This window comes from Ovis canadensis, chromosome 26, assembly GCF_042477335.2.
Source record: "Ovis canadensis isolate MfBH-ARS-UI-01 breed Bighorn chromosome 26, ARS-UI_OviCan_v2, whole genome shotgun sequence".
Taxonomy (NCBI): domain Eukaryota; kingdom Metazoa; phylum Chordata; class Mammalia; order Artiodactyla; family Bovidae; genus Ovis; species Ovis canadensis.
The window spans coordinates 52,784,707-52,812,698 of record NC_091270.1 but is presented as its reverse complement, the minus strand read 5'-3'; the positions used below and the strand labels follow the sequence as shown (position 1 = coordinate 52,812,698).

General features: G+C 42.8%; 1 protein-coding gene and 1 pseudogene across 3 annotated transcripts; both read right to left on the bottom strand.

Annotated features, from left to right (window-relative positions):
• On the bottom strand, positions 1–27,991 carry POLB (DNA polymerase beta). Of its 3 annotated transcripts, none has more exons than XM_069572705.1 (14): positions 27,726–27,991; positions 27,350–27,407; positions 24,468–24,534; positions 21,106–21,180; positions 20,437–20,495; positions 18,608–18,657; positions 16,126–16,177; positions 14,263–14,317; positions 14,093–14,165; positions 9,790–9,860; positions 9,028–9,114; positions 3,214–3,278; positions 1,182–1,321; positions 1–243 (listed from the first exon to the last, which is right to left on the bottom strand). In XM_069572705.1, the coding sequence occupies exons 1-14, from the start codon at positions 27,784–27,786 to the stop codon at positions 149–151; spliced, it is 1,008 nt and encodes a 335-aa protein (XP_069428806.1). In that variant the 5' UTR covers positions 27,787–27,991; the 3' UTR covers positions 1–148. The 3 variants fall into 3 exon arrangements, with proteins under 3 accessions (XP_069428806.1, XP_069428807.1, XP_069428808.1); XM_069572706.1 differs by having other exon boundaries at positions 1–505; positions 27,726–27,982; XM_069572707.1 differs by lacking the exons at positions 14,093–14,165; positions 14,263–14,317; positions 16,126–16,177 and having other exon boundaries at positions 27,726–27,982.
• Positions 9,862–14,031, bottom strand: LOC138430745 (E3 ubiquitin-protein ligase ZFP91 pseudogene; annotated as a pseudogene).
• Position 27,992: the final 1 nt, after the last annotated feature.

The following is a 27,992-nucleotide window of genomic DNA, read 5'->3' as shown; positions in this document are numbered from 1 at the left end:
TGATAATCATACAAGATGTTTTATTGACTACAGTGCAGGTTACGGCATGAAGAAGAAATAGTTATTTAAAAACACCACAGACCCTTACATAGCAAAGCTTAAGAAATAAATTAAGATTCTGATTGGGCTGTGCCGGGGAGGACGGGCCTCACTCGCTTCGGTCCTTGGGCTCACGGTACTTCCACTGGATGTAGTCGAAAATGTCCTTCTCACTGTCCACGGGCAGGGGCTCCCCGGCAACGCCTGCAAGGAGGGCCAAGAGACCTTCCTCATGAGCCAGTTCTGGAGCTCAGTTACAGAGGGGTCAGGATGGAGAGCTGAATAGGACTTGCTTCAGAGGGAAAAGAAAATAGTCCACAAGCGACTTAAAAAGACCTCCCTCGAGGGCTTCTGTTCATGCTTTGCCACACACATATCACCAGTGCTACACAGCGAACCTGAATACCTCAACTCTGGCCCTTTGACGTGACCCTAATCCATGACTCTCCTCTCTGCTGGATCTCCCCTGTGCCAGAGAAAAGACTCCAGTGAGTTCCTCTGCAACTCAGCACACGGTCCCTGGACTAGCAATGCAGCAGTCCCGCAAAGCCCACTGAAGTGAAACCTGCATTGAGTGAGGGTCCCATGTAGTCTGTACACCCACTGACACGCGACAAGCACAGCCCTACTTTACAGTTTTAGGACAAAAAGACGAAATCTTCATTCTCCTAGCAGATAACAGTAGACCACATAATAAATAGACTGTGAAATGTTAATAAGATCTATAAAACAGACTATGTAATTCTTACTCTTTAAACTGTGAAAGTTTGGAGTCAAAGCTACCAAGTCTGGCCTGACACTGAAAGGAGCAACACCTGAGTTTTCCTGAAATCTTGGAGGCACATTTAAGAAAACAAAAATCCTTTAGGTCAATAAGAGTTTCTTCTTTTTTTGCTGACCATGGAAGTAGAAAGAATTTAATCCATTCGAACACAGAAAATAACTAAATCTTGTCATCATGAGCTGAGGGCCTGGGAACACCTATGGAGCAAAGCTTTCTCTGTTGCCTGAGGGACTAACAATTCTAAAGAAACTACAATTAACTGCCATGGTTACTTAAAGGCTCTTAGAAAAACCAAAGTTGCTAAACCAAAATATCCCCGATGACTGGGATTATCTCCGATGCAGACACAAATACTCACCAGTGACACCCAAGGGACGGATTGTGTATTCATTGATTGTGAAGCCTTTTTCTAGGGCATGAGCTCGCATATTCTTATTGAAAATATCACTCCCGGTGAAATAGAGGACACCGCAGTAATACTGGTCCTTGGGTATCAACCTAAACAAAAGAAACAAGCGAGCAATCCTTTACTATGCATTTCAAACTTCGCAAAAATAGGACTCATAATCAGGAAGGCACAATACAAGCCTGTGCAGTCCAATAACCTAAAGAGACCCCCATCACTAGGACCATTCAAATGTCCTCAACCGTGCAGTTAGTTCAGGCTTCAGTAAACCACACTCTGCAAGGGGTGTGGACAAACCCAAAGATGGTCTCAGGACCACCTTCCCCAGCGGGATCCACCTCATGCTGTGGCAGGCACCTTGAAAGTGAAAATGAGCGTGAATCAGGAAGGCACAATACAAGCCTGTGCAGTCCAATAACCTAAAGAGACCCCCATCACTAGGACCATTCAAATGTCCTCAACCGTGCAGTTAGTTCAGGCTTCAGTAAACCACACTCTGCAAGGGGTGTGGACAAACCCAAAGATGGTCTCAGGACCACCTTCCCCAGCGGGATCCACCTCATGCTGTGGCAGGCACCTTGAAAGTGAAAATGAGCGTGAAGTCGCTCAGTCATGTCCGACTCTTTGCAATCTGTGGACTGTAGCCCACCAAGCTCCTCCGTCCATGGGATTCTCCAGGTAAGAATACTGGAGTGGGTTGCCATTTCCTTCTCCAGAGGATCTTCCCAACCCAGGGATCGAACCCAGGTCTCCCACATTGCAGGCAGACGCTTTACCTTCTGCACCACTAGGGCCAAGTACTAACATCAAAGATTTCAAGGGAGGAAAGAAAGCCAGGTTGAAAGAAGGGAGAGGAGGTGGGAGAGGTGAGGTGAAAGGGGTGGCCTTACAGACGTCTCCTGCCACCTACAGATACCCAGGTGTTATGGGACTTTTCCCTGGGCCTCCAGAGAAGGGAGGACTGGAACTCGCCCCTACCAGAAATCAGACCAGACCAGAACCAGAATTCAAGTTCTCTGCCAAGAGGAGGTGATCAGTCTCCAATCCTCAGCTCTGGCTGAGGGCCTTTCAACCAGATTCCTGCAACCAAGACCAGGGGACCAGAAAAACAGGCAAGGATAGGAAGGGTTAAGCAGAGGAAAGAGAGAGGGTAGGGGAGAGAGGTCAATAAATCTCTTGTTCCTTACCGGTCGGGGCACTCTGGCCAGTTGTCCGCGTCAGGAGGAGACCAGGGACCAAAGGGTCCCAGTTGCGGACGCTGGGTCTGGTCCATTGGCAGGCAAGCTGGCCCGAGCACCCCGAGTGGTCAGGATGTCAGTCTCAGCGGAGAAGAGTCCCACCAGAGTCGCCATTTGTTGCAGGATGGCTGACCCCTTCCAGGGCCCGAAACTGGGCTCTTGTCTAACACTCGGAAATGAACTGCCCAAGGAGACACATGCGCGGACAAAGCAAGAGATTTTCTTGGGAAAGGGCACCTGGGTGGAGAGCAGTAGGGTAAGGAAACCCAAGAGAACTGCTCTTCTCTTGATAAGGAAGGCACCTTATGAAGAGGCAAATCCAGAGATAATAAAGCAGATTCTGTCGATAGTGTTACTTTTTACATACTTTCAGGCCAAAAAGTGTCTATTGCAAGGACATAGGGCACTTCAGGGGCTTCCCAGGGGGCACTAGTGGTCAAGAATCCACCTGTCAATGCAGGAGAAGTAAGAAACGGGGTCAGGAAGATGCCCTGGAGAAGGAAATGGCAACCCACTCCAGTATTCTTGCCTGGAGAATCCCATGGACAGAGGAGCCTGGCGGGCTACAGTCCACAGGGCCACAAAGAGTTGGACATGGCTGAAATGACTTAGCAGTAGCATGGGTCTGCAGAATGAAAAGGGATCCTGGATATTTATGTAAATTCCAAGATATACCCAGGGGGAGGGGTGGGGGGGGGGAGGAGAAAAGAAAGGAGAATAGGTCAGCAACAAATTTTGAATAATACCTGATATCAATTCTCCTGTGTGGATATTCCTTTTCATCGTTTTTCCTGGGAAGCTGACAAACACCCTAAAATGGATATTTAAAATGTTTAAAGATTTTTTTTAAGAATTTCAGGCTTAATTCTAATCAAATATTGTTAAGTGTGAAGTTACCTCTGCTTTAAACAGAGGTGGTTTTAGCCTATGAAAACCTGTAACGTAACTTTTCTCCGTTCTATGTCATCACCCCCTGTACTGTAATACTTCGTGATTACTAGAGAACCACAGGGAGCAGCAGATGATGAGCCATCTGGCTTTTTTGTGACTCTGAACAAGAAAATAATCAAGGAAAGCATGAAAGACAGACCAGAACAAACAGAAACAAGCAACTTGGAAGAAAAAATGATTATTCAGGAAGACAAACACACCCACAAAAGCTACCAGTAATCTTCTCAGATTATAGATATTTTATCCATGATACAAGGACAGAATGCTACAGAAAAAGAAAACTCTAGGAAAGGATTTAAATCAAAATAAAAAATATTATAGAAAAATTGGAAGTTGGAGATATCATCCAGAAATTAGAGAAGACAGAGAGAGTACAATTAAGAAAAAAATTAAAAGATAGAGGACTGTTTTATTTCTTCTCTATGGGGGAGTTTCCTTATACTTCGGTAGTTTTTAAACAACAATTATCAAGGTCTGTTTTGTTATCTTTTCCTTTTCCAGAAAAAATGGGGAAAGTTTATGGGCTGGGCAACAACCCATATGTAAAATATGTAAAAAAGAAAAACATTGCCATTTTTCAAAGTTAAAGCTTCAAACGCCACATTCCGAGAAAAATACACAAGTTACAAGCTTCCAGTTCTGAAGGGCAGTCCAGCTGGTACACACATCACTAAAAGCCGTCCGTTTCACTCAGCAACACAGAAGAATCAAAATCTAAAATGGTTATTTTCTTTAGCAACTCCTCTGGCTGAGAGATTAACGAATCCTGTCTATCTTCAAATATGAAACCTACCTTCTCAGGCACTAACACTTCTCAGATGGAATTCCCATGAGGTACTACCTTGCTGACATGGAGGTCTGAGTACCATGGGCAATGGTCTTGCTGTCTGTCACACCAGTAACAGGATTCCATCTGATGGGTTTGTTCCTTTCCTCAAGGCTAAATTTCATTTCCTGAACTTTTTCTGAAGTGCTGGTGTTAAAGAATTTCTCTGTATCACTGTAAAGTCTGTATTAGAGTGAGTGGATTAGTTTTGTTTGGCATTTCAATGAGGTAGCTTTATGCTGACTCTGAAATAAAGCCTCCTCCATTCCTCTCGTGTGGCCGAGGTTTCTCCTATCAGAAAATCATCTTCTGAGGCCAAACCTGCACAAAAACGCTAAGATATGAGTGGTACTCATCTATATAAAAAGGTATCTAAATGCAAAAGAAATTGGTTTTTCTTCCAAACGTTATTATATTCACAGGAAGAATAGTTGAATTAACGAAAGACCATGAGTCCACAAGAAGATCTGGAATAACCCTGACTTTCCTAAGGTTTCGTTACTATTAATTTAAAGGAATTCATGTTTTAAAGATAACTTTAAAAACATAGAGAAGATTGTATCTTTCAAACTATTTAGTCAGTGATTATAGCAACAAGATATTCTGAAATCAACTGGATTGATATAGAGTGGAGTTTATTCTACTTCATAAGCTGAATTCATTTTGCAACCAATTTCCTTTCAGAAACCCAGAGATCTTAAAACTTCTTTGGTGATCTTCACTAATGTTCTGTGCCCAGAGTCCCTGCCCTGACTCCTGCCTGCCATCCTTCCCCCCAGAGATCTGCTGGGCTAACTCCCTCACCTCAAGCCTCTCCCTGGGTGTCATCTCAGTAAGGTCATCTTATTTAATACCTTCTCCTGAACTCCCTAGATGGTGCTAGCAGTAAAGAACCTGCCTGCCAATGCAGGAGGTGTAAGACACCTGGGTTTGATCCCTGGGTTAGGAAGATCCCCTGGAGGAGGACAGGGCAACCCACTCCAGTATTCTTGCCTGAAGAATCCCATGGAGAGAGGGGCCTGGTGGGCTACAGTCCACGGGGTTGCAAAGAGTCTGACACGACTGAAGTGACTGAGCACACATTTATTATCTTAACCTACCGTGCAACTCACCTACTTAATATACTCACTGTGGACAAGCAGTCCCTTCCACGCCCGTCAAATAAAAGTAGCACTCAAATTCACTGATCTATCCCTTGCTCCTGGGGCAGAGCCTAGAACACTGTGATGCTACACACTCTGTTTGGTGAACCGACTGAATACAGCCTCTTGTCTGACCGATAGCCCTTCTCCCCACTTTGTTTTTTCACAGCACCACCCTCTGTCCATCCCTTCTTCTGTTCCCCAATGTTATACCTTCTAGACTACTGCCTTCCTTTCATCGATCTATTTCCAAACAGAAACACACTATTTTTATAATATTATATGTTATCCTAGTATAACAGTCTGCATAACTCTTCAAAGATTCAGTATCTTCAAAAGATATTGGTACAGATGCTTCAAAGTTTCCACATACATGGCCTGAATATCACCTGTGTGCAGAGTCCTTTGACAGAGGGCAAAGATATAATTTTATAGATAAGAAAATTAAAGCCTTACAGGAGTAAAGCAATTTGCCAACATTGTGCAAAGAACTGGCAATGGAGCTCAGACCTTACAACCTCTGTACCCAGATCTACTGACTGCAAGGCAGCACGCTCACACCCACCCCCATCTTGGCCACCAGATACAAACCACTTCTTACTGCCTCCACAACAAAACGAGTTCAAAGTTGACCGGGAGTGCTTCTCATCCTAACAAATATGAATGACAAATGTCAAGACAGCAGGCTCACACGTAGCCTTTTCTAAGCTTCAGTAAATACAGGAAGCACATGTCCACTGCCTGAACTTTATACACAAACCCACTTAGATGGACGCTTATGTCACAACAAAAAGGCCTTAGTCTCTTGATCTTACAGTCATTAAAGTCTTCTATACTTTAAAAGCAAACAAAAAAATAGAACTGTTTTCTTATTTCTCAACCTGTTTTCTTCTGGGAATCGGTTTGGGAGGATTCCCTTTCTGGCAAGATCTGTACATGTGCTGCCAGGTATATACGAGGACAGGAAGGCAAGAGAGAGCCAAGATTCCCACCGCTCCAGCCCATACCCCAGGATGGTGGAGTGGCCCTGCCTCTCACACAGCACAGGTTCTGTAAAGGCTGACCTGGCTAACCCTGCAGCAGCACTGGGGTTTGGCTGCCCATGACCTTACTAGCAAAGGATTCTCTTTGAGAAGCTAGGAATTCCACTACCGCCAGCAACTCTCAGCATTCGTGTACTTGGCTGCCCACCTCCCTTCACAGGTTACACCCAGCCCGCCAGCTTGTAATTTGTCCTTGTATTCTTGCTAGCCGGATTACTACAGCCTCTGCTGGTCTTCCCTCTGGGTCTCTTTGGGCACAGCAGAATGCTGTTCAGACTGTAAAAAAAAGCTTCTGCTTTCTTTACTGAAATAAACACCTTCCTGGTGGCTAATTCTGAAAACAGCTGGTGCAGTTCCCCAGGAGATAGCTCACTGCCTTTCACAAACCTGACTATTGCAGGAAGCCACTTAGGCCACAAGAGTTCCCCGAATATGCGCAGGCATACCAGGACACTTTCTTACTACTTAAAAACAAAACAAAAAACCCCAAACTTGTCCAGCACATATTATTTTTAGAATTTTATCTGACTGAATGTTCTTTAAATATAAGATTTGTGCACATTCATTTTGAGGGAATTAAAGACAAGCCAAATCCCAAAGAATGTTCATAGGGCACATACAAACCCTATTTTTATTAATATCTTGGGCGCATACACTTTTGGACAGAGTTAAAAGCTCAAAACCTGACAGACTCAGGAGAATCGATAAAAATTTAATTCCCTAAAACTGATTGGGATTTTTATTTTTACCTTTCCGAAAGTTCTTTTGAAAATATTGATAAAGTGTGGCCAACTTAGACAATACACTCTCATAGCCCATTAAAATCACACGAACTTAACATTTTCTGCACATGTGATTAAATTACATAAGATGGACCATTTTTAAGCATGTAGTTCAACAGCACAGAGCACATTCACACAGTGTAACCATCACCACCATTCATCTCCAGAACTGTATCATTGTCTGCAGCTGACACTGTCCCCACTGAGCACTCCCTCCCACCTCCCTGCCACCCTGCCCAGGCCCCGGCAACCACGGTCTAGTTTCTAAATGACGTGGCGTTTCAATTTTCTGTCTCAACCACCTTCGACTTTCAGCTAAGACTGTCGAATCTAAACAGAGACTCTTGTTAACTTTAGCCTAATCCACACTCCAGAAGCACAGGCTCTTTCCTTTCAGTTGCATAGCTCACAAAAAAGGGAGCATGGAGAAGACAGGGTCCACATGCCATATTTAAGGGAGCAGTAGACAAAGGTGGTTTGTCACCTTAGCCCTAAGATTTCTCCCTGCCTCCCGTTTCTACACAGGACCATTTATTAATCTGGTTTTGATCCGTCAGCCATCTGTCTTGAGTCCTTGAGTCTTAATTCCCCAGGAAGGCCACAGGACCTCGACGGTCTGTGGCAGCGGGTTTCTCCGTGATGCTCTGCAGGCGCTGCTCCCCACCTATCATCTCACACCGCATGGCTCTTTCCCTGGACGTTCCATCACTGACCCTAATTCCTTTTTTCTTTCGTGCTGTCACACATAATACTCTTCAGACAATTCTAATCTCAATTATTAATACATTCTGAGTCAAAGAATATTTGCTATTTTAGGGAAAAAACATAATGTGTCAAAGTCATTATGGATATTTTAAAAAGAGCAGATTATGCCTAATTACCTATTCCATTATCTTGATGAGGGTGAAAGAAGAGAGTGAAAAAGCTGGCTTAAGAATCAATATTCAAAAAACTAAGATCATGGCATCTGGTCCCATCACTTCATGGCAAACAGACGAGGAAAAAGTGGAAAAAGTGGCAGATACTATGTTCTTGGGCTCCAAAATCACTGTGGATGGTGGCTGCAGCCATGAAATTAAAAGATGCTTGCTCCTTGGAAGAAAAAGCTATGACAAACCTAGACACTATATTAAAAAGCTGAGACATTACTTTGCTGACAAAGGTCCATATAGTTAAAGTCATGGCTTTTTCCAGTAGCCATGTACGGATTTGAGAATTGGACCATAAAGAAGGCTGAGCACTGAAGAACTGATGCTTTCTAACTGTGGTGCTGGAGAAGACTCTTGAAAGTCCCTTGGACAGCAAGGAGATCCAACCAGTCAATCCTAAAGGAAATCAACCCTGAATACTCTTTGAAAGGACTTGTGTTGAAGCTGAAGCTCCAATGCTTTGGCCACCTGATGCGAAGACCCGACTCACTGGAAAACACCCTGATGCTGGGAAAGATTGAAGGCAGGAGGAGAAGAGGGTGACAGAGGATGAGATGGTTGGATGGTATCAATGACTCAATGGACATGATTTTGAGCAAAATATGGGAGATATCTGGTATGCCGCAGACCATAGGGCTTCAAAGAGTCACAACTTAGTGACTGAACAACCACCACCACCACCTATTCCAATGGCACAGATTATTTACAAGTGGGGAATTTTGAACAGACTCTTTATTAAAACATTCTCAGATTAGAGAATATATCCCCTCCAAGGTCCAGAATGTCCTATTTACTGACGGACACTAAGCTACAGTGAGGTCACACTCAGAACAGTTACTGGTCACCACACTTGTTCTTCAAATGTGTTAACTCAAGCGAGTACTCACCATGAACTTTGTTTCACCCTTTGACAGAGTGTCTGTAATAAAACGGACCTTTTGTAACTGCTCCACAACACGATGTAACAGTTTGGGCTGTAGAATCATAATCAGAGATAAGAAAAAAAAAAAAAAGCAATTACCCTGTTAGAACAAGAAAGTGTTTTTAACATGAGTTTCCGATGCTCTCTGCATAAATGCCTAGTTTTCCTATGCTCTGACAACTTTTTCTTCTAACAGAAAATTCCCCTTATCAAATGAAACCACTGCTTTTCACGAATCCCGTGACACCTCCAAACAGACATCATTTGTCTTTACCTGTTTCATAAAAAAAAAGTTACCTGCTTATCTTTAAAAGGTATATATTCCAAAATAAAAAACATTTGCCTTCATGGGTCTTCTAATAGAGGTAAAGTTTCTTAATACAATATTTTAAATAGCAAAATACTTCTATGTTAAAGCCTGAATATTTTACTGGATATTTCTAGAGTATCTATGCTAGGCAATAAATAATTCTGGAAGTATCTTACTACATTTCATCTCTTTCAAATCTTAGGCTGTTCTGTCAGTTCTCTGTGGAAAAACAATATGCATTCCTTTCAACAACTTACTTTTTGTCTTTCACAGAATTCAATCAGTACAAAATGATTCAACTGACTTTCAGAAAAATTAAAACAAAAACTCATTCTGAAAATATCCAACTATCTCTTAGAAAATGATATTCATTGCTGTGTTAAGACTGATCACCTTTGCCTATAAGTTCAGAGGTACCTGTTTTGCTGACTCAGAGGTAAAGCTTGGATGGGTGAGAAGGACATCCATGTCACCACTGGACTCTGCACCTATAACAGCAAAAATCATGTATGGAGTTCCCCTTGTAAATGTAGCAGTGAGGCAAATATTGAACTGAGGTGATGACACGTAAGAAGAGCCTTAACTTATTGCCTAACTTTCTATTTCACTGTTTCACATTCAGAATTAGTTAAAAGATGTCAACTTCCTGTCCAAGTATTCAGGTTTATTGATGTAAACAGAATCTCAGATAACAACAGTAACTGACATTAGATATGCACTGTATAAAATTAGTTATAAGTTATTAAAAATGGAGCTAAGAGATTACTCAATAATGATAAAAACAATATTTAAATATAGCTTTAAAATACATCTATGAACACTAAATAAATGTCTAAGACTCTCAAATAATAATATAAACCTGTATTAATCAGAAAATTCACTTCAATTCTTTTTTTTATTTATTTTTTATTTTTTAGATTTTAAATGCTTTAAATTTTTTTTTGTCCTTTTTGTCTTTTAAATACAAAGTCTGAGCCGTCCCAGCGCCCGGTCTGCCCCTGGCTATGGCCCCGCTGAGTCCGAGTCTTCGATCAGGACCTCTGCGGTAGCACCGAGGATGTCCGAGTTCATGACCAGCCCATCCGCGCCCGTGCCGCCCCCGCCGCCCACGAAGAGCTTGCCGTCGTCACCAGGCTCACCCGCTCAGGCCTTGGACACGCCCTCGGCTTCCAGCAGCAGGCACTCTCCGGGGACGGGGTTGCCCAGGGGCTCGGGAAGCAGTGGCAGGCCCTGGCCGCTGGCGGGCGGGCTGAGGGCCTCGGGGCTTGTGCCCAGGATGTCTGTGCTGGTGATGAGCGCGCCGGCGTTGGCGGCCAGGGCCTCGGCGATCAGCACCTCGGGGTGGCTCTTCGCTTTGTGCGCCACCACGCTGTCCTTCTTCTCAAACTTCTTGCTGCAGATGTTGCAGGAGAACTGGTAGGAGTCTGCGTCGTGCTTCTTCCTGTGCCAGTTAAGGGACGCCTTCTGCCGGCACGTGAACCCACAGATCTCGCATTGGAGCGGCTTCTCCCCGGTGTGGATCCTCCGGTGCACTGCCAGGTTGTGGGAGCTCTTGAAGGCTCGAGCACAATATTCACAGATGTAATCTCTCTGGTCTGTATGTTTGGCATGTCGGAGAAGTTGCTTCTGGAGCCTGAAGAGTCGTCCACAGGAGGGATGGGGACATACATATTTCTTCTTCAGCAAATGCTGGTATTTAATGTGATGCTGCAGGTAGCGCGGGTGAGCAAGGACGGTCCCGCAGCCTTCCATCTCACAGCAGACGTACTGGATGGGGGGCTTCTTTCTCCTTTTGGGTAATCGTGGGCTTTTGTCATCTTTCCGCCTTCTTCCTCTCTTCCTAGGAGGATCCTCGTCTTCCCTGATTTCATTCTCTTCTTCTTTCACCTCTACCTCGACTTCCACTTTTATTTCCTTCTCTTTCTCTTCTTTCACCTTCCCTGATTTTCTCCGTGGCTTTGGGGTTTCCCTTTCTAAGTGGGGTTTGTAGGTCTCATCTCTTGGATCATCTTTGAATGGTATTTCTTCTTCACTGATCAACATCTCTTCCTCCTCCTCCTCTTCCTCATCACTAATGCCACCTGGAGACTGATGCTCTTCTGCATCATAATCAAGCTGATCTGTGTTTGGCTCTGACTTGCAGATGAGCTGCAGGGAACCAGTCTTGGACCGAGAGCTGCGGGTGTTCTCCGCGTCGCGATGCCGAGAGACGGATGTGCGGCTGCTGCCGCGCCAGCCCCGGCTAGGCCGAGCTGCTGCCGCGGGAGGTTCCTGAGCTAGGGGAGACTCTTCCTCCTCTTTCTCTTCCTTGGGATCTTTCTCAGTTGATACTTTTTCTATGCATAGCAGGCGCGGGCTCCTCTTGCCCTGGGCCGGGGACGGCGGCTTCGCGGCCTGGGCCGGCTGCCCCGGGGCGTCGGCGGGCCTGGCGCTGGGGCTGCTCCTCCGCCGGCGCGGGTACTCGGCCTTCCTCCGACGGGACAGGGTGGCGGTGGCGGCCGCGGCGGCGCGGCCCCGGTCCTGGCCTCCCCTCAGCACGCAGCTGCTGGGGGGCCCCGCGGGCGGCGCCGCTGCCGCCTCAGAGGGCTGTGGCTGGGGCTCCGCCGCCGCCGGCCCCCCTCCCTGGTCCTGCAGCTCCGGGGGTCGCGGCTCTTCCGTCTCCCCCGGCATCGAGACGCGTCCGCCCCCCCACACCCTGGTCCCGGCGGCGGAAGCGGCGGCGGTGGCGGCCGCGGCGCTGCTCCCCCCGCCCCCCCCCCCCCCGGAGCGGCTGGCTCACTCACTCTGCGCCTTCAATTCTTACTAATGCATTCATTTAAAGACTATTGTTAACCATTACTATTATGGTGTCATAGATAAGAATCCTAGACTATCTGAGCAGCTTCCCAGGGAATTCCTGACAGCGTATTACCACTTCCTAACCAGAACTCAGAGGTGGCCATGGATTTAGTCGGACATCTATTCCAAAGTTTATATAAAGTTTTTCTTTCTCAACTTTGTAAGATAATAGGGGTAAACTAGGTTGGATCATAAAGAAGACTGGGCACCAAAGAATTGATGCTTTTGAACCATGGTGTTCGAAAAGACTCTTGAGAATCCCTTGGACTGCAAGGAGATCAAACCAGTCAATCTTAAAGGAAATTAGTCCTGAATATTCATTGGAAAGACTGATGCTGAAGCTGAAGCTCCAATACTTTGGCCACCTGATGTGAAGAGCGGACTCATTAGAGAAGATCCTGATGCTGGGAAATATCTAGGGCAGGAGGAGAAGGGGATAGAGAATGAGATAGTTGGATGGCATCACCAAATTCAACGAACGTGAGTTTGAGCAAGCGCCAGGAGATGGTGAAGGACAGGGAAGCCTGATGTGCTACAGTCCATGGGGTCACAGTGAGTTAAGACACACTGATCAAAAATAACAATTTCAAATTTTAGGTTACCCTTCCAAAATTTTGGATTGAGTGGTTCTTACTTTGCTCATATTCACATAGTAAATCAAGATGTAAAGAACCTGGCTGTTCTGGTTTTAAACTGGTGTTCCTGAGACATTAAAATTTAATTCATTATAGAAAACTTTGAAAATTAAAGTAAAACAAGAAGCAAAAAACCTGCCCACAGCTTCACTAGCATCTGGCCAGACAACAACTACTAGTATTTAATACACCTAAAATTATGTTATGTGAGTGCTAAGTCACTTCAGTTGTGTCCGACTCCTTGTGACCCTATGGACTGTATGTAGCCTGCCCTTCTCTGTCCATGGGATTCTCCAGAAAAGAATACTAGAGTGGATTGCCATGCCCTCCTCCAGGGGATCTTCCTGACCCAGGGATCAAACCCGTGTTTCTTATGTCTCTTGCACTGGCAGGCAGGTTCTTTATAATAATAAAATTATGTTATAAATTTTATTAAAACTGGTCATCAAAAAAGCCCATGCTGGACTTACTTCCCTAGTGGTCCAGTGGTTAAGAGTTCGCCTGCCAATGCAAGGGACATGGGTTTGATCCTGGTCTGGGAAGATCCCACAGGCCGTAGAACAACTTAGCCTGTGTGCTACAACCACTGAGCCTGCACGCCTAGAGCCTGTGCTCTGGGACAAGAGAAACCACCGCAACAAGAAGCCTGCTCACCACTGGGAGTGGCTGCCACTCACCGCAACTAGCGAAAGCCATGTGCAGCAATGAAGACCCAACGCAGCCCAGAAACCAAAACAGCAGGAAAAAAACCCATCCTATCATAAAATCAGGATGAACTTCCTCTAATTTACTCATGCTGCTGCTGCTGCTGCTGCTAAGTCGCTTCAGTCGTATCCAACTCTGTACGACCCCAGAGACGGCAGCCCACCAGGCTCCCCCTGTCCCTGGGATTCTCCAGGCAAGAACACTGGAGTGGGTTGCCATTTCCTTCTCCAATGCGTCAAAGTGAAAAGTGAAAGTGAAGTCACTCAGTTGTGTCTGACTCTTAGCGACCCCATGGACTGCAGCCCACCAGGCTCCTCCATCTGGGGGATTTTCCAGGCAAGAGTACTGGAGTGGGGTGCCACTGCCTTCTCCAAATTTACTCATATATTCCTCTAATTTACTCATAAACTTAGTTAATACTACAAGGTCTTAGCAAACCTATGAAGTAACACAGGTTACATCTTTTTAATCCATGTTTTTTGCATGCATTAGCCAATTTTAACATCAAGGCATAAATAACCTAAGATTAGGAAGTATGTTACCTCTTCTGAAACTGCCACAGACTGTAGCAATGTATTCAGAATCCACTTTTTTAACTTCACTTAGTACAATATCCTAATAGAAGAAAAATTAAGTTAGTATTCTAAAAATGGCTTTTCACCAAGTGACATTCTCAATTCTAATTAAAGAATATAATTCGGAGCTCTCTTACTTGCATTTGTAACATTTCTTCACGAGGAATTCTTTTCTCAAAGTCCTCAAAATATCTATAAAGACAGAATAAGTAGACAAAAGATTTTTTGTAAAATTTAAATCTTAACATTAAATTGTTTACCTTATTGGGCATCTTTATACAAGCAGATATTTTAAAAATCATGACAAAAATTCATTAAGAGTAAAATTGCGAGGGGTGGGGGGAGGCAGTGTGAGGAAAGGTTTACTCCTTAACTTGGATCAAAACCCATAAGTGTCACACTTACTCATATTGCAGATATTCCATTCAAATTCATTTTAAATAAGCTTCACATTTCAAGAGTAAATACATATATTTTAGTATGGATTCAAGTTAGACAGCTCCCTACCAGCAAATTCAGGGATTGCAATTTACTGCTTTTAAATCCTGAAAAATACTTGTATAAATATTTTAAAATATGATCCTACAATATGGATAAACTGAGACAACATTATGCTAAGTGAAAGTCAGTCACAAAGGCCAAATATTATATTATTTCATTTACATGAAATATCCAGAATAGCCAAATCTATTAGACACACAAAGTAGAACAGTGGTTCCAGGGGCTGGGGGAAGGAAGGGCAGCTAGGGAGAAATGGGGAGTGATCACTAATGGGTTTGGGCTTTTCTGGGGATAATAAAAATGCTCTAAAATTGACTATAGTGATGATTGTACAACTCTGGGAATATACTTCAAAAACTCATTGAATGATACCTTTAAATGGGTAAAGTATATGGTATATGAAATGATATTTCAATAATGTTATTAAAACATTGTTGTTCAGTCACTAAGTTGTGTCCGACTCTTTGCAACCTCATGGACCCCAGGCTCATCTGTCCATGGGATTTTCCAGGCAAAAATAACTGAATGAGTTGGCATTCCAACTGAGTGGGTTACCAACTCCTTCTCCAAGAGATCTTTCCAGACCAGGGATCAAACCCACATCTCCTGCACTGGCAGGCAGATTCTTTATTAAGTAACATCCAAGAATGATAAATAAACTGTTCAAAACCAATTCTCACAACAAGCAAGTTCTTCAGAAGATGTCCATTTACTGTACGTGCAAGGAGAGTGGGAACCACACCATCCTGATGTCTCACTGATTTGAAGTTTTGGAAGGTCAGGATAAATTTTCAAATATTGTGCTAAGGCATCATCAGGCAAGTTCAGAAAGTTATTAGGACTGAATGGCCCACAAGACAATACAAGATCAGAGCAGATACAAGCTTAGGGTAGAGATGGCTAATGTACTATGTGCTATAAATAGTTAGAAAGGGGGGGTTCTGTATTTCACACTTGACAAAGAAATTACCCATGCTGACAGATGACATGTCTACTAGTTATTCCTATTCTGTTATTTAGGTGTTTGGGGTATTTTTCCTATTCCTTTTTTAAACAATTAAGTGTTTCATAGTCATGGCCCATCTTCTCAGGGAGACTAAAATTCTTGAGAGCTACACTGAAGCTGTTTGTACCCTAACCTCTGCTGAGTGCAGTGCTTGCAACAATGCATGCAAGAAACAAACACCCTGACTGACACCCCTCATTCTGTGTATTTTAGGGGGAAGCTCTCAGCCAAAGTCAAGGGAATGAGGGAACCACACACACACACACAATGAGGGAACCAAACACACACACACACACACACACACACACACACACACACCCACGTGAATGAATACATGGATACCCTCTACAGGAGTATGCAACAACCTTAACGTTTCTGAACAGTAAAATGATTTGTGTTTAGCTAAGTCTGAAGACTTATGGGGTACAGATGAATGGCTATAAATGTTTTTACTTTTACACTTCAAGTGTCAAAAGAAAATTTGCTATCTTACTTTAGCCCAATTCGTTGATGATGGTTCAATTTATCTTCATTTTTTCTGAGATCTGTATAGAAGATAAATAAAGTTAAGGTGCTAATTTCTGGGGAAAAAAACATTTTCCAATTTTTGGGGAAAAAATGCTAAATTCAGTGATCCTTTCTTCAAAGGACTACCTAGAGAAACACTGGAATGACTGTGAGAAGACAATGAAAAAAACTTTCAGATACTAAGGACTTGATAAAGGTGACTTCAAGTCAATGTAGTAAAACCTAACAGTTGATTTCATAATCATTTTTATTTACTGAGTCAAAATTTCAATTATAGTTATACAAAACAGTACATAAAACATACCAAGATCATACAAACTTTCACTGAGTACAGCAAAAAGCAGCCTTGTAAGGACCTTCCATTGTTGTCCAGTCGCTAAGCTGGGTCCAACTCTTTTCAAGGGTTTTCCTGGCAAGAATACTGGAGTGGGTTGCCATTTCTTCCTCCAGGGAATCTTCCTGGACCAGGAATTGAACCCATGTCTCCTGCATTGGCAGGTGGATTCTTTACTGCTAAGTCACCAGTGGTGGCCACCACCCTTCTAAGGACTTACATTGCTTAATTTATAATTAACAGCAGCCACAGAAATTCATTCATACTGTTCATTTGCTCATTCACCTCTTTCAGTGAGTTAATACTCTTTGTGTACTGATTTGTGCAGCCACTGTGCTAAAAATTCTGTTGAAAGGAGCGGTATTATTGTCATTTTTTCATCAGAAAAACTGTCATTTCTTAAACTGAAAGTGACTCAGATCCACCTGGATGGTCCCTTCGTGGGTACGAGCACAGGCATGAGCCTTGTTAAAGAAATGAGAGGATAAGTATGATTCAGAAGCAATGCCTATGGTCACTCTGGGCTTTCCAGGCAGCTCAGTGGTAAAGAATCTGACTGCCAATGCAGGAAACGGGGGTTCAACCCCTGAGCCCGGAAGATCTCCTGGAGATCTTGGAATGGCTACCCACTCCAGTATTCTTGCCTGTGAAATCCCATGGACAGAGGAGCCCAGGGGGCTACAACACACGAGGTCACAAAGAGTCGGACACAGCTTACCAGCTGAACAACAACAAAATGGCCACCTGATGTTCACAAATTCTCTCTGGAGATACAAAACAGAGAAAGATAAGCATCTTTATGACACATTGAGCATGTAATATTTATTATAGTTTTGTGCACACAAAAAATTAAGTATATGACTGAAAATGCAACAGAAATATTGAGTTTGTTATACATATATAGAGAGATCCAACAGCTATTACATTACGTATCTGTGAACAGTGAAATAATCTAAAACCATCACTGCAGATCCTTGACGCTCCCAAGTGACGCAACTGAATACCTCTGAGGAACAAACTCTTGGCCTTCTTAGCCAATATTTTATTCCGATAAATGATATATGCCACACGCAGAAAAGCACTAACCCTCCATGAGATGCAGATATAGAACAAGTTCACTCTTAGCTATGAGATTCACACAAATTCTTAACTTAATACTATGACTAATTAGTCATACCTTTTAAGAGTCAGTCATTATTTTTAGGTACCAAGCACTTTGCTAAGTTTTTACAGACATTACTGCATTAAATCACATGAGATACTATGAAACTATTTTGTAGCTGGGAACCTGGAGCTTCACAGTCATCTAGTCTAAGAAACTGGTGGAAGCTGGATGCAATCCCAGGTCAGTCTCCCAAAATCTCTGTCCACCTCATCATTAGGGTTGCTTATAAATAGTTGAGCCCACAAATATTAATCCCCAAATGCCACAGATGGGCTGTAACGAATCAATATCGTACATACCCTTGAAAGCATGAAGAGACAGATTATGTTTAAAAGATTGCTATATTAGGTTTAAGGAAAATGTCTTACAATTTCTTGACTTCTATTTTTATCACTTCTTTGAAAGCAAAAATTCTTTCAATAAGAATTGCAAGCCCCTTAACAGAATTTTTCTCAATATACATGACTTGGCTTAAAGGCTGAATGTACAGGATTTCAATGGTCTAAAATTTTACTAAAGAAACAAAAGCAATTAAAATCATCTAAAACTCTGCAAGTGAAGTTACCTCTTTAAACCAAGATGCCTCCCCTTGCTCTTCTTGATTTTCTTCTGAATTATAGAACACAGTTAAAATGGGAATATAAACTACACTTCACATCTATTCTTTACTGTATACTTAAAAAGAAAACCTTATCATTCATATCTCCCTGCAGTAGGAAATGACAACCTACTCCAGTATTCTTGCCTGGAAAATTCCATGGACAGAGGGACCTGGCAGGCTGCAGTGCATGAGGCTGCAGAGTCAGACAGGACTGAGGATCCAGCATGCACATCATTCGTGTCTACTAATTGAGAAAGGTTTTTTTTCAAGTTTCAGTTTGTTAGAGCATCACCAGTCCTTCAGGACCATATCTGACCTGAAATTAGTGACCAACTGTTCAGACTCACCTTCTAATGTCTTAATTCCTTCATCTACAAACTTCCTTGCGGCAGATGGACTACAAAGAAAGAAAAACACCATCTCAATATCAAGTGAAACTCAGGATCCTTATAACAAATAACCAGTAATGCTCTCTTGTCAAACATAAAAGTTACTGGTGAGCTAAAAAAGAGCTGCTAAACTGTTGTGTGGTTACTTTGTGAAAGTCGCTCAGTCGTGCCCACCTCTTGGCGACCCCGTGGACTATACAGTCCATGGAATCCTCCAGGTCAGAATACTGGGGTGGGTAGCCATTCTCTTCTCCAGGGGATCTTCCCAACCCAGGTTTCCCGCATTGTAGGCGGATTTTTTACCAGCTGAGCCACCAGGGAAGCCCAAGAATACTGGAGTAGGTAGCCTATCCTTCTCCAGGGGATCTTCCCAAACCAGGAATTGAATTGGAGTCTCCTGCACTGCAGGCAGATTCTTTACCAGCTGAGCTACCAGGGAAGCCCCAAAGCCCAAAGCGGTTACTTTGGTAATGTTCAAATCCTTGAAGCCTTCATCTAGGAAGAGAGTCATGAACTTAGACGTGAAAAAGACGTCCAAGCAGCTAGATGTGATAATGCCTATGTACTTTACCCATAAACCAGACATACAGGCCCTTGAAAACTATTCATTCTTGCAAATGAGATTTAATAAGAGCTTATTATGGGTCAGATCGCAAAGAGTCGGACACGACTGAGTGACTTCACTCCTCTAGGTGCTGAAACTACTGCAGGAATAAGACAAATAAGGGCCCTGCTCTTACCTACTGACACTCCAGTGGGTAGAGAGAGACAATAAATAGATACATAAACAAAGAAAATACCAGGTAGATGAATTAGAACAGGGTACTATGACAGAGTGGCTGGTCTTCTTTAGATTGGGTGATGAGGGAAGGCCTCTCAGATGATAAATAAACTGAGATTTTAATGACAAAGAGCCTTGGTACAGAAACTGTGAGGTACGGAACCTGATAATCACATTGGAAAGGCAACACGGCACAGGAATAATGTATCTGAATTGAAAGCTCAGAGGCCTGGGCCCTGATTCTGACCCTGCCACAGCCATCTCAGTTTCTGTACTCAGCTTTCTTGCCTGGAAAGAGAACGATGTAACAGACGCTCTGTAAAACAAATGCTAACATTTTATATTGATAATTGTTTTGGGGCCCCAAAGAGTTATGCTCCTTTTCTGTATACTAGGTTTAAGAATTTAAAATATTTTAAAATAACTTATCAAAAATGTTGCCATTAAGAAACAATCATCATATACTTATGCCTCAATCTATCAAGACAATAGTTAAGTAAAGTGCTGTAGTCCGAACATTTTGGTGTTAATCTTTACTCTATTGAGTATCAAATTTAAGATAAAGGTGCCTCCATTAAGAAATACTTGACTTCTTGTTCCAAACTCATATGCACTGTGCTATAGGGGAAAAAAAGGCATTTTAAATGTTTAAGATAAATATGACCAGAGAGCCAGAAGAGACATAATTTGGAGGGAGTGATAATACGCCCACAGAACAAGTGCTAACAGAGCTCAGAGGAAGGAAAGAGTATTTCTGGCTGGGGACTCAGCCAGAAACTGGATTCATCAGGGAGCTGACAGGTGCCTTGAATGGCACTCTTAAGAGTCGAGGCAGCAACTGAAGAACCAGCTTCAAACATCTAAAGTATGGAAGGAAGAGCGAAGTACATGGGCAGAGGCACAGAGATGGAAAGACACAGGTTTTAAAGGGAAACAGTGACTTCTTTAGTTCGGCTGACACACAAAAAATTAAACCAACCCTATCTGCTTAAAAAAGAATTCTTACCCAATGCCACTAACGCGAGTCAGGAAATTGATGGATGAACTCGTATCATCCTGCCGAATCTTTAAGGGAAAAAAAAAAAGTCTAACAATGATTTAGGAATGCTTTGAAGACTCAAACAATCTTACTAGAAATACACTAGTCTGCTAAGAGACTTATTAAGGGCCATTACATTTGCCTGGATAACCCATGCAGAAGTATTCATGTAATAACCTCAGGGGTTACAAGTGAGTAAGAAAGCAGATGAAGATGGCTCATTTCTCATTCATCCAATATTTTTTAAAGGCTTATTCATAAAAGTCCAGAAGTGATACAATTACTATCATCAGAATAAAATAAAACCATAAAAATGGCTTGGGAGGATTTAAGGATAAAAACTCTAAAAGATAACAATCACTTAGTTTAAGTTTATATCTCTCTTCTAACTGGTAATGAAAATAAAGAAATAATCCTATTACAGAGGCTAACAGTCTCTTAAATGTCACATAAAATAAGTGAACATTTTAGAGGGGCGATATTTAAAATTTAAAATACAGGACACTTAGAGAGCCATAAACTGCTCCTTCCTTAACCTACTGAGTCTCATGGAGGGGGATGATATCACCTACTCTGTAATGGTGCTACTCGATAGCTGTCCTAATTATCAAATAAACAAATAAGTAAAAATTTTACCTTCTCCAGTTTACGCAATTTTCCAGTAGCTAAAAACTCATCAATTTTTTCAGCAATTTTTGTTCCTACTCCAGGCTACATAGAAAATAAAAAACACAATAGTCACATAAATATAATGCTTACCAAATCACTAGAAGATAAAGTAAAAAATGAGAAATGAAAAAACAATGACCATTACATGATCATTGTCCAAAGGACACAGGTAACTGAGCACCAGTAAAAAAATATATTCTCCCAAAGACAAAGTGCTTAAATGACTGCCAAATGAAAAGCCCTAATAAGACAATTTTAAATGACTCTTGCTTTTTAAAAAATTAACTTTTGTTGTAGAAAAATTAGAAACTACAGAGCTGAATAAAGAAAAATATTAGCATCATTTGTTAATTTCATCACTCTGAAAATTAAAATAAACTATAATCTTGCCACTTAACATCTGCTATATGCTGACTTTTTTGCAATCAGTATATACACATACATACACATACATAGACATGCAAAGTTACCTGTGTATGTATATATACAAGCGTATATATATGTGTGTATATATACCTACTTTTCTTACAAAAATAGAATCACACTGCTTTGTAAAGTGCTTTGACTTGAAACTACATCATGAACAAATTCACGTGCCAATAAATAAGTATAACTACAACCACTTTAAGGACTTCATAGTGTTTCACTGTATGAACATATCAGAATTTACTTAAAAATGCCCTACAGGAGAACATTTGGACGGTTCCAATTTCTGATATTGTAACAATGCTGTTGTGGACTTTCCTCTGGAACAGAGGAAGCTTTCTCAAGCTTCTGCATACCCCAGCACAACCTGGGGACGGTGTTAAAACACAGCATGCCATGTCCTGCCCTAGAGTTTCTGATGCAACAGACTGCATTTCTAACAAGTTCCCAGGCAATGCAGAGGCTGCTGGTCTGGCTACCACACTTTGAGAACCAGTGCTGTAAACTGCACAGGCCAGTGTGACAGTGACCAGCTCCATGTGACTACCTAAGTGCACATTAATCAAAACTATAAATTCCTCAGTCATATTAGCCACATTTTAAGAGCTCACTGGGCTTCCCTGGTGGCACAGTGGCAAAGAATCTGCCTGCCAATGCAGGAGTCGCAAGTTCAATTCCTGGGCCGGGAAGATCCCCTAGAGAAGGAAATGGCAACCTACTCCAGTATTCTCGCCTGGAAAATTCCATGGGGAAAGGAGCCTGGTGGGCTACAGTCTATGGGGTCACAAAGAGTTGGACACAACTTACCGACTCAACAGCAATGAGAGCTCACTAGTTAAATGTGACTCATGTTCAGTAAATATATACTGCACAGCACTGCTCTAGAATATAAGCTCTAAGACAGCAGAGATTCTATCTTTTCACTGCTTTATCTCTAGCACCTGGATGAATACCTGGCATACAGATGCTCAAAATTTATGAGCTAGTGAATCCTTGTATAAATATCTCTCTACTGGTTTCCTCAGGATGAACTGCTCAAAGTGGAACTGCTGGGACAAAACACACACACATTTTGCCAACATTCTGCCTCATTATCCTTCAGAAAAGCTATAAATAACCAACACTTCGATCAGCAATAAATGAGTGTCTTTCTCCGCACATTGTTGTCCACACTGTGTATCTGCTAATTTGGTGGGCACTATATAATTGAATTTGCAACTTTGATGTACTAGTGACATTGAACTTTTCTTCATGTTTATTGGTCCTTTTTAGTTAAGTGTTCAACAAATATAACATGTGCCAGTTATTTCCTACTCTTAGCCTGAAATTCACCCTTCTATATTCTTAACTGATTTAATGTTTAAATAAGTGTCCAAAGACCACTGAACGCATAGTCAAGCTCTGAAAATAGCAAATATAGGTAGGAGTGAATAAAAGAAGCAGAACAAAAAGGGGAAACTGCTTGCGTTTCTCATCTCCTAAAGCAAAAGATACATACAGATCTGAAGCAATTTTGGCCTAAGCTACTTTCTAAACCTAACGTTAAGGAACAAAAGGCAAAACTCTCATTCTGGAAATTTCAAGTTTCTAGATTACTGAGAAGCACTCACATGCGCCAAAGAGTAGGTCTGTGCTTTTTAAATTAACAGTGAAAATCCAGTCTTATGCAAAAGGAATTTTGGATATTTCTACATTTTTGTTAGAGATATACCGTGAGCTCAGATTTGAGATGAGATCCATCAAACTTGTCAAAAGTTTGTCTCCAACAAATGAGCAGGCTATCTGCAATTACCATAAAGAAAGAAATTCAAAGTGATAAAAGGAAAGCACAAGTGGTAAAACTGAGTCAGTTCACCAAGAGAGAAACTCAGAATTAAAGTCCAAGGTATTTAAAACGTGTTAGGCTAGTCTCTGTGGGGAGGATTTACTGAAGTTGAGAACTGTTAGCGGCACAAAGGATTTAAAACCCCCGAGCGTAACTTGTGAGTAACACACAAAAGGTGAACGTGTGACACGTAATTAATGTGGGTCTGTCACTCGACCATAAGATGTATAAGATTGATGCTAATATTATAACTCTGAAAAGTGAAAACAGAAGAGCAGTTATAGGTCACACTCTACAGGCTCTCATGAGAAAATTAAGGACAGTCAGATACTAATACCTAAATTCTAGAGGGCTCTCGTGAGACCTACACAGGTAGGTAAAGAATAAAAGAAGGTGGCAACTATCAGAACCTCGACTTCTCAAAAAGTCATGTCAGTTTGGCATTTTTAACAACAAATGCATAAGATATGGTCCTTAATATTGAGTAACTTACAATCTTTTATCAATACGAAGACTTCCCTAAGATACTGTTAGCGAGTGATGTTCATGCAAATTACCAAGAGATGCAGGTAAACCTCTAGAAACCGTGACACTACCAGCTTACAGGGTTTCATGGAAATTACAGAGAACAGGGCTAAATGTCATACTATGCAAAGGGGCTTAATCATGAGCTTATTATTAGTAAGTAAGATCTCCTTGGGAAGAGTAACTCTAACTCACAGAAATCCCTACACGTGGGCATCAGAAGGAATAGCCACGAGCAGATGTGCTGGCACCAATCTGTCACCACACTCTTCTTAAGGACCAACTCTCAAGCTGGAAATCAATGTGAACATGAACACATGCATACATGGCAAAAGTAAACTGTAATTACATATATTAAAAAAACCTTTTTAACCCACCCCCTTTTCCAATAAACACACTCGGAGTGTGAAAAAGTATGCTGGAGATAGCATTAATGTTATTCCAAGAAAGCACTGAAATTTGCCTGTTTGGGTCAAGAGGCAAATTTCGTTTCGTGGGAAACCACCAAACTGGTACGTGTGAACTCTTCGATCAACTTGCTCACTAAACTTACCAGTTTCTTAGCTTCCGCTCCACTCTTTATTTTGTGTGGGTACTTTGCTATCACAGATGCTGCTTTTCTATAAGGGGGGAGAAAAAGGAAAACCAATTAGAAATCCAGTGAGGCAGTTAATTTATCTTATACATACAAGCAAATAAGCAGCTTAAACTTTCACCAAGATAACTAATTTCCCACATCTGTGCAGAACTTAAAAAGCTCAATGAGCTGACAGACCATCCACCTCTCTAACTTTCAGAAGGAAGTATCCTGAAGATCCTCACACTTGAGAGTAACACAAATTTAATCGTATATGTAAAACTAGGGTGATCTAGGAAGCCAGCAGTCTTTCCTTTTGGGGATTAAGTGGAAAATGTCACTGAGCCTTTTTAAAATATCTGTGCTGTCCTGTGCTTAGTTGCTCCATCGTGTCTGACTCTATACACACATATATACATTTATACGCCGTGTGCAAAGTCACTCAGTTGTGTTCAACTCTTTGCGACCCCATGGACTATAGTCCGCCAGGCTCCTCTGTCCATGGGGATTCTCCAGGCAAGAATACTGGAGTGGGTTGCCATGCCCTGTTCCAGGCGATCTTCTCAACCCAGGTATCGAACCCAGGTCTCCCACACTGCAGGCAGATTCTTTACTGTCTGAGCCACCAGAGGTGAGGCGAAATGAAAGTTACTCAGTTGTGTCCCACTCTTTGCAACCCCATGGACTATACAGTCCATGGAATTCTCTAGGCCAGAAAACTGGAGTGGGTAGCCTCTCCCTTCTCCAGGGGATCTTCCCAACCCAGGGATCAAACCCAGGTCTCCCGCATAGTAGGTGGTTTCTTTACCAGCTGAGCCACCAGGGAAGCCTTTAAAATAGCTAGTTTTTAGAAACTGTTCATAATAATCTTTCATAAAAAAATGTGCAGCTAGTAGTATTCAAACTAATATTCATATGTAGTACATACTAAACTGGCTTATGGATGGTTATTTTTAAATTCATGGCTTAAAGCTGTATCCCCCTGTGTCCAGGTACCAGTTGTTTTTTCACTGCTCTCATTTCAGTTCCACTTAAAGCACTGACTTGGGATCCTTGCCATCTCTACACACACCCCGTTCAGTAATTGGGTGACAGACTGGGTCTACCCTGGGAGCTCTCTGATGGTATCCTGTCTATAATTTCAATGCTAAATGTAGATAAGCACTGATGCCCATACAGAGCAGCGCTTCTAAGTCTGAAGCATAGATACTGGATAGTCTTTGGACCTTCGTTTTTCATTCTATTCTAGCACATGTAACCTTTAGACCTAGATTTCTTCTGACTTCTCTACTAGCATATTACTGATAATGAGACTGGAAAGGTAGGTTGAGCGCAATCTGTGGATGAAATTGTTTCAGCAAAGACAAGTAGTTCCACATAATTGGCCCTATGACACAAAGCCTGAAAGGGAAGAAGGGTTAAATCATGAAAGGCCTTTTGTATGCATGACGCTTTAGGGCTTTATCAAAGGAAAGAGAAAATATTTAATTATTTAATGTGGGAGAATGACAAGACCAGATAACTATTTTTGAAGAGAATACTTTGGCCACATCAAAAGAAATATGTATGGGAACTGAGGGGTGGGGAGGAGCCTTCAGGGGTGTAAGGCATCACCTGCTTTTCCAGACTTATTTCCCACTCAGACATATCCCGTAAACAAACTGAATTACTGACTCCCTACAAAATGAAATACCCCTCACGTCTTAATGCCCTGGCTCATTTTGTTTCCTTTCTCTAGATTGTTCCTTCTCTCACTTATCTTTTACTTGGGGCTCCTTCAAGACCAAACACCTCCATTCTGAACCTGCTAAGACTCAAACAGAATATAGGGTTGGATACCTAATTTTCAGATCATCAAATGTGTGGACTACAGTATAATTACTTTATCTAGAAATTCACAAGAGGTAAAGAAAGGGAGTGTAAACAGTTTTCAGTTATGTTGAGTGAGAAGGAAAGAAGATGAGTTTAGCTTTGAAAGGGAAGAGACAAAGGTAACATAGGCTTGAAAACCTGGAGAAAATTTCTGCGAACAACAGATTTGGAGTTACGGACTGGTATTCAAAGCCAAGAATGGTAAGACTGCAAACTACAGAAGTGAGAAAAAAGGGCTAAGGGCATTAAAAGGTAAGAAAGAACAAAGTTGTGCCATTGTGGAAGTCAAGGTGAACGTCACCGAGAGTTCAGTAAGATGCGATGTGGGTGAAACAGCAGGAAGGAAATTACAGTGCAATGAGATAAAGAATGGCTGGGGACGCAGAAAACGAGACAAGGAACACAGATTCTTTAAGGTTAACTGTAAAGTGGAGAAAAGAGAAAGGTGCTAGCTAGCTCAAGGGCTGAGGAAAGTGAAGACAACTGCTTTGTTGCTCTTAAGAGTTGAGGGACTGGACAGGCTTCCAGGTTAAGGGTGCAGAAGCAGATGGATGGGGCATTAATGGCTGGGATAAGGGCCCTGGTGAAATGGACAAGGATGGGATCCAAAAGGCGACAGAACACCCACTGACCAACCAGATGGAACACATTCCCTTGGTCCACATCCATTTCACAACACAGGCCTCACTGTCTTTCATCAGGGCCTGAAATCAAACTACATTTTCAGTAATTTACATTTGTTGATGGGGAAAAGTACCTATTAACCTATTTTCAATCAGAACTGGGAACCAATCAAAACGGATCCTACAGAGCTCTCCCAGAAATATGGCAGGAAGGTGCCACCAGAGTCAATACCCTCAGTTCTTGCTTTTTTTTTTTCTTTTCTCCTTCTGCAGATGTTTCAAACATCCACGGGGACCCTCAGCCCCGTCAACTGCCACACATCCCAGAACGCATGCTACCAGAGAGCGCTTGCACCGTCCCACCTGTAGGCATTGTATTTGTGGATAGCCTGGTTCACGTTCTTCTCAAAGTTTGCGAGTTCTGAAAAGGCAACAAGAGGTCTGGGTGAACAAGAGCCACGAGTAAACAAACAAGAACCGAGTTTCCTAGAAGGAGGCATTAACAAACTCTTAAGGCACCAGTGATCCCCCGCGGGCACACCAGGTCAGGCAGCCCAAGCGCACTCGAGGGTCCCCAGCAGCGCTAACAACCGGCCGCCGCCGGCGGAGCGAAGGCCGGCACCGAAGACCTGGCGCTGCGAGCGGCCGACTCCTCCTCGGCTGTCAGGACGGCAGGGAAGGAAGGGAAGGCGGCGGGGAGGCAGCAAAGGAGAAAGACCGCGGCTCCCGCCGGACTAACCTGTGAGCATGTCGGTGATACCCCCGTTGAGAGTCTCCTGCGGCGCCTTCCGTTTGCTCATGGCGGCCCGCGCCCGAGGACCACGGAGAGCTCACTGCCCAGGACAGCACAGCCCCCTCTCCCAGCTCTGAGGAGACGCCGGGACTCGCCGAGGGAGCAGGACCAGCCCAGCGGCGGCAAAGCCACCGCGACCGGCTGAACAATGGCCGCCTCTGACAGGGGGCGCGTCGCGCGGCGCCTGAGTGACGTCATGAGCTGGGGGCGGTG

Bases quoted from the DNA above. Each gene is read 5' to 3' on its own strand.
- POLB (XM_069572705.1), bottom strand. From the start codon at position 27,786: ATGAGCAAACGGAAGGCGCCGCAGGAGACTCTCAACGGGGGTATCACC. The intron at 20,496-21,105 runs GTAAAATTTTTA...TTTCCCTTAAAG, and splicing joins AATTGCGTAAACTGGAGAAG to ATTCGGCAGGATGATACGAG. The intron at 1,322-3,213 runs GTATTATTCAAA...TCTTTTGTTTAG, and splicing joins CACAGGAGAATTGATATCAG to GTTGATACCCAAGGACCAGT.